The 7,318-nt window shown below is 32.1% G+C and overlaps 1 protein-coding gene across 1 annotated transcript; it reads right to left on the reverse strand.

Moving 5' to 3' along the window:
* Positions 1-486: 486 nt before the first annotated feature.
* On the reverse strand, positions 487-6,530 carry LOC110030315. The gene is made up of 5 exons (XM_020732974.1): positions 6,036-6,530; positions 4,537-4,684; positions 4,216-4,433; positions 3,920-4,096; positions 487-799 (listed from the first exon to the last, which is right to left on the reverse strand). The coding sequence occupies exons 1-5, from the start codon at positions 6,222-6,224 to the stop codon at positions 713-715; spliced, it is 819 nt and encodes a 272-aa protein (XP_020588633.1). The 5' UTR covers positions 6,225-6,530; the 3' UTR covers positions 487-712.
* Between the last annotated feature and the right edge of the window lie 788 nt (positions 6,531-7,318).

Consider the following 7,318-nt stretch of genomic DNA (forward strand, 5'->3'; position numbering starts at 1 on the left):
GCTGCTTTGTTGCTTGATGCAAGGGGCATCAACAAATCCTTTTATTTAAAACAAAATTATATTAATTATTTCAGAAAATAAGACATTTAACATTTGTCACTGGTGTTGTCTTTGCAAGGCTGGAAAGATTTTCTCAATGGGTCAAGATAGATTCCTATATTGCACCATCAGTCATTGTTACAAACTTTAATAAAGCTGCTATTTGTTTGAAACTAATTTTATAATGAAAGAAATTAAATTCTGCTAAGATTTCAATCTTTCATTATCTTAATTATACGTCTTGTATTTGATTATTTGATTATTATATGAAAATGAGTAATCTCAAAACCTTTAAATAATTGTTTTCTTTATTTTTAAATAGTATTATATAAAGTCATAATTATTTTTTATGTTTTTCTAAAAACAAAAATAGATAACACAAAAACAAAATTGATTCCAAACAGCCGCCCTTAAATTATAGAAACTCCTTGGGAGAAGAGAGATAAATAAGCATAAATAACGGTGCTTCCATCAGCAGAAAACCAAAATAATGATTTGCAGTATTACAACCAAAGCTTAACAGAAAATAAATAGATAATTGAAGAGACGCATAAACAGGACTATATAGTGCAAATTACCAGCTTCAGAAGCCAACTCTATTCCTTAAATAATTAACACCTGTGATGAATACGGACACTCCATTGGTGGGGATAAATTCCAAGTTAGTAAGCAATCAGAATATATCTGGATGAAAACGGCCAGGAATGGAATTTGCTTCCTGAGCCCTCTGGAGATGGATCTTCAGGGTATAGTTGTTCAACTGCAACACAAGTTTAAAAGATTATTTTGCTTACATATCGTAATCAATCAGTACACATATATACACGTACATGAATATATATTTGAAAAGGTGTTTTTCATTTTTTAGCAGTGAAATATAATGTACAGCGAAATATAATGTATTTAGTTCAATAGAAAGTTGGCTGAGAGCTTGTATCATAACCTATGACCAATCTTTTTAAACTATATTAGTTAGAAGTTATTAGTATTGATTTATTTCCTTTTATATTATTAAGATTTATGTATTTCATGTTTTATGTTATTCCTTTTGTTTCCGGTAGTTATTAAGAATTGATTAATAGTAATCTTGGAGATATATGTCTTATGTCCTTCGTACTTTATGTTATTCCTTTTATCTCTTGAAAGTTATTAGAAATTGATTAATTATAATCTTAAAGATATATGTGTTATTTCTTTCTTATTTTATGATTCATATAAACCGTACTCATAATCCCCTTCATACCAATAAAGCATTCCGCTAAATTCTCAAAACCTACATAGTATCAAAACCTTGGAACAAATACTAAAGCCCTCGACAGATGAGAAGATCGTAAATATATTTATTTTTATTTCTCTTTTAACTATTTTTATTTTTTGACCCTTTTTTTATTTATCTAGCTTTTCATATTAATAGTTTTTTAATTTATTATAATGGTTTGTGGTTCTAAGAGAATAATTGAAAACAAGAAAAGTAAGTAAACCAACTTGAAAACAAGAAAAGCAAGTAAAAATACTAAAAAAATATGCATAAAAAGAGCTAGATTTAACTAAAAATAAATAAATTTCACGATAAGAGAATTGTTTGTAGTTTTAAAATGAAAACAAGAAAAGTAAGTAAAAATACTAAAAAAATATGCAAAAAAAAGAGCTAGATTTAACTAAAAATAAATGAATTTCACGATAAGAGAATTGTTTGTAGTTTTAAAAGAAAGAATGATCAATTAACTCACACGCTCCTTATTGCCAGAGTTGAAAAAAATGTCATAAGTTAGCACATTAACAATACTTTTAATTCTATTTTATATTTTATTTTCAATTCAGAGTTAACGCCAATGAGCCAATTTTATCTTCTCAAACAATTGTATTAGTATCAAGAGTCGCATAAGCTTTCTGTATTTAGAGTTCGTAAAATCCAAAAAGGTCGAAGGTAATAAACCCCTTTATAAGCCTTTTTGGCCATATTTTAACAAGTTGACCGCCACCTCACTAATTGACCTGTACAACATATTTTGGCAATAATGCCAAACACAAACCCCACATTTCTCCTCTCTCCTCCCTCCATTAACTTAATGAAAACCCTTTAGACTCCTCTATCCCACAAGTCCTTAAACCTTTAGAAACCATACAATGATGTTCAAATTATACAAAATGCATGGAGAGCCACAACCTAATGAATCCTAATTTTCCCTTGTAAGTGTTATATATACCCATTTTTAAGGGATGTGCAGATCGATTTTAAAGCAATAAAGTTTAGCAAATCACTTTAACATTTAGTGTGACTATCTTCGTGTGCTTTTGACCAAAGAAACCAACTGCTTGTGAGAGATTACACAAGCTCTTGGAGAAGTAAGCAGCAACTTCCATCATGATTTGTCCACTGCTAATAAAGTATTGTTTCCTGATATATCATGGTTAGAAAACTCAGTCTAGTTAACATAACCTCTTGCATTACCACAGTTCATCTCAAGGTAAATCAATATGTGCTAAGTGAATCCAATAGTGGAATATCAATAATGACTTCACTAACTTTCCCAAGGAACTTAAACGAAACATCTTTTACAACTTATGTAAGTTAGAATCTCATTCACCCTACAGCATACTTCCATTAGATATAAGTTAGACCATTTTCGTCTTACATCAAATTGGACTTGCACTTGAGTTAATATCCATGTGAATTCAAAGCTGGCTTTGAATCGATCTCAAACTTTTGAGGTAGCGGACTTTAGGGTTTACATATGAAGCATACAGATAGAATAATCCTACGCATGTGTGAAAATTTTCTAGCTTAACAAAATTTTCAGCAGTCTTCCTTGTGTGCTTTATTTAATTTTAATTCATTTGAGTGTGGTGCAAGGGAGTATCTCAATTTTTAGATTGAGTCATCTCTTTGCACTGACGTGAGGACTAAACTTCATGTGCTTGGTGATCTCACAATGTTTATTTTTTTCTATGTAACTTGATATTCAATTTTACAGATGTTCTTTGATTTAACCAAATCTGTTACAAGAGGTTTTTAAGGGTTATTTTAATGAATCTGTGATTAACAGTAACTTTTTAATTTCTCCTTAAATTTTCTTCTTAGTTGATCATTAAATTATTATCCAGCTCGTATTATCAAGTTTACAAAGAAAGAAATTAATTTTTGCTTTACTTGATAGTTTATAGGATTGTTACTTTCTAGAAGCAAATTCGGGGGTTTCACACAAGGATAAATTTGATTGCATTAGAATAACCAAAATGTGTCTGGCATTACTTATCATTAATTATGTCAATGAGATCACCTCATAAAAGATATAAAATCAAAACAAATATTTCTGATAATATAAATTATAAAATAAATTATATAACAGAAAACATTTACTGAAAGACCCTAAATGCAATAGAATGATAGAAAGCTATGGAAAATAAATTTTAATTAACTATACTTCAGGCAAACAACACTCAAGGAACTGAACAGAATTGCCATATTATCGAAATTGAAACCATGAATCACATATAACCAAGAGCAGCTTGAGTTGCCACGTCAATTAATAATACTTACTAGTTCCAAAATAGAAAATGTGACAAACTTATTTGGACAAGTTTCCCAATCTACACACCTAGACACCCACCAAAAATAACAAGCCCACCACAAATTTCTCTAACAAAGCTAGCATCGACGGAATCATCACAGTAAACTAGGTCTCACTTAAGCTGATAAAAGAAAGCTCAATTCCATCCAAAGCCCACAATGACGTGCAACTCCTGTCCTCAAATTGTACTACCAAACATGTAATAATTCAATAATTTATAAAAAGAGCTGAGAAGTACTAAAAGTTACCTCCAATGTTTGTAATAATTTATAAAAAGCAAAACTGAGCTGAGAAGTACTAAAAGTTACCTCCAATGTTTGGAGTTGCTCTTGGTATTGACTGATTATATTCTTCAATTGCTGTACTTCTTTTGCCTTCTCCTCCAATTCTAAATTACGTTCATGCTGTATTGCAACAGCCCTCCTCAGGATTTGGTTGTCTCTTAACAAGCACTGCAGTTGCTCCTTAAGAGAAGCAATCTCTTGCTGCCCCCAATTAAAATAAAAAGACAAATAATAACATAATGCTCGTGCATATGCAGAATTTTACAGAAGAAATAGTTCCCCAAACACAAAAAAAATACTAAAACTGCTCAAGTAATTACCTCCTTTGATGCATTAGAATGAGCAACAACCATCTGTTCAAAAGACTCCAAAATCTTCATGGTTCGGCATCTAACATCACTCAAATCAGAAGCATTCATCATTTCTTGCACCAGTACGTCAACCCAAGAGGATCCATGAATTTCCCTTGACTTGGAATCGGATTCAACATTATGAATGACCTCACCATTCAGTTCAGGTATTTGAGCATCCTTAACACCTACCAAAATAATGCAGATAAACATCCAGTAAGGCAAAAGCAAGTAACAAACCAACAAAAAAAATATATATATACGAAGATTAATATGTTGACTGCTTCTAACCTTCAATGCCATTTTCTTTGGATTCAAACTCTGAGCTCCCAATCACAGGTTCACCCCTAATTGAATTGTCGCGAAGGCAAAGTGCATGGAGACTCTTGATGGCATCATCAATCTTATGATCATGGGAATTTAAAACAGTTTCTACAACCTATACAACATTGGTTGTAATTAAAAGATAATATAGATTCTACTTCAAAAGACAAATAAAAAAAATTACAATTTTACATTACAAGATTCTAGATGGAACATCACAAATTACAGATCACTTCCATGATGCCTACCAATGCATGTAAATATTAACTCTCCTAGCCGTTGCAGAAAATTACTTGATAGAGACTTTGAGAAAATTAAAAAAAAAGGTTAACAGGGGAGCAGAAAAAAAATTAATATTCAAGAAATAATTGTGACAAGAATCAAATTTTAATTATGAATTGTAGCTCAGTTCCATATGATAAGAACTTCAGATAACATAAACTCCTACTGTCAAAAACTACATTTGACAAGCCTCATGAATGTGTATATGCATTTTGCTTGACACAAGGAATTTCATAAGAATCTAATAATGTAGATCAAAAATAAAAATTTCCAACCATTAAAAACCTGCCAGTTTCAAGTTTCACACAATAAGTGATATCCTAAGTGCATGATGCAACAGCAAAAATATTATTTAAAAGCTTAAAAAAAAGCTTTAGTGATCTTCAGACCAGTAGAATGAATGGGTGAATCCTTACCCCAGTTCTGAAAAAGCAGAAATCTGAGTTAGCTTTGATTATGGGATTGGCATGTATCTCCTTTGATTAAAATCAATGGATGAAACAGTTTTGAATCTATAATGGGAATTAGTAAACAACATATAAATATTTCACTGGAAAAGAAAAAGATGTAAAATAAGGTAAACAGTTCGAGGCACCCTTCTTTATAATATTATCATGGAAGATTTATAGATGTGCCACACAATTCCTATCCATTTACATATCTAAGAACTAAACTTTAATTTTTACATTTACATTTATCATTGGTACTTTTTGACGATATTAGCATATTATAGAACCGGGGCAGCAAGAAAGTTATCAGATACAAGATTAGCTTTTGGCTATTATACCATAATGGGTGAAGAGGCTAAATGCAATTCACATCAAATGTATGTACTCTACTGCTCCTACGTTATCTTCAAGCAGGCAATAGGTTTTTTAATCTGCTGCTAGTGTATGGGACTAAAGTCAACGCTTAAAATCTCAATATTTCATATGGATGGGACTATGAACATGAACACCAGGAGCTAAAATTTCAGATGAAATTTCTAAGAAACAAATATTTAAATCAACGGAGCTCAACAATTATTCTCCAAGCAGTTGTTTAAGAGTGTTTAATTTCTTAAGTTGTAAACAATCAGAAAATTCATCAAATTAGAATCATTAGCAATATTGAAGCTTTTTCTATTTATACATGCTATGCAAATAAATAGAAAAGAATTAAAAAACGGTGTATAAGAGAATTACCTCCCTATCCATAGACGGGAACATGCGAAGAAGAACGGAGACCTTATCCTCGACCGCGAATCCGAATTCCGATAGACGGATAGGAGAACCGTAGCTCGAGCAACGAGATCTCTTCGCAGATGGGGCCGATGATGGAGATCCGAAGATTTCCTCGAACCCTAGGCGCTTACCACATACACCTGCAGACATGGCAGCAGAACCCAGGCTCTCAACAAAACCCTAGGGTTTTGATCGAGAAGGAAACGCCGATCACCCTGTTTCGACCCCAACTCTGCCGATTCAACCCTCCCCTTTCTCTCCAATGTTCGTCCTCCTCAACCGTCTGCTTGACGAACAGACTCCAGAGAGCTGCGATCGAGATCAAGAAAAGTATGACCTCCTTATCTTAAAGCTTCCCGGACAAATAAACAAACGGAAAGTGCGCACAAAACGTGACCAGTGGAAGAACCAACCCGTTTCTACGGCTTCTGATTATTTAAAGCATCCATGGACTCTTTCAAGCCATAAAATATTATATCCATTGTAGGCATCTTGGTGTCTGAAAGTATTGTAGGATTCATGCCGAGGCGGTAGACGCTAATGTCGCAGGATATTTTAAAATGAATTCAACATGTATATTTTTTTCAAAATAAATATTTTATGCAAATAATAATAATAAATAAATAATATTTTTTTTCCATAATTAGTAGTTCACAAAACCGAAAGAAAAATTAATATAAGGGAGTGTTCTATTAATAGAATTTACCCTTAGAATTTACTAAATCTAATCAAACATTAAAATATGTAAGTTTTATGGTGTGGATTATAAATTGTCTTGTAGATTACACCCAAGAAATGTCGAATGAAATGAAAGAGAGTAAGAGAAACAAGACAAATAATGCTTAGTTTATGGAAAATTGTGTCATCATCCCCTATTGAACCCGAGATTGTCCAAAAAACACGCTAAAGATATGAAATGTTCTATTATGAGGCAATTAAGAGAAAGAGAGAGAGAGTGTGTGTGTGTGTGTCAAGGTGCAGTGGTTGACCAATAAAATGTGTTCTTAGAGAGTGTGTGTGTGTGTGTGGTGCAGTGGTTGACCAATAAAATGTGTTCTTTATTCATAATATGGACACCTATTTATAGACTTAAGTCTCAATATTACAAAAGTACATAATAGCCACATAATCATTAACCTTTCAAGAGGCATTTTGGTAATTTAAAAAATAATTTGAATTTAATAAAGTTCGGGATCTATTCGATTGATAATAAATACCGATCGACTTGTGGGTTTGGGTTCGAT

The sequence above is a fragment of the Phalaenopsis equestris genome, unplaced genomic scaffold (assembly GCF_001263595.1).
Source record: "Phalaenopsis equestris unplaced genomic scaffold, ASM126359v1 Scaffold000699, whole genome shotgun sequence".
NCBI classification, from domain to species: Eukaryota; Viridiplantae; Streptophyta; class Magnoliopsida; order Asparagales; family Orchidaceae; genus Phalaenopsis; species Phalaenopsis equestris.

Coding starts and splice junctions, on each gene's coding strand:
- LOC110030315 (XM_020732974.1), bottom strand. CDS start 6,224: ATGTCTGCAGGTGTATGTGGTAAGCGCCTAGGGTTCGAGGAAATCTTC. Junction 4,434..4,536: donor CAAAGAAAATGGCATTGAAG/GTTAGAAGCAGT, acceptor TTATTTTGGTAG/GTGTTAAGGATGCTCAAATA. Junction 4,097..4,215: donor ATTCTAATGCATCAAAGGAG/GTAATTACTTGA, acceptor AATTGGGGGCAG/CAAGAGATTGCTTCTCTTAA.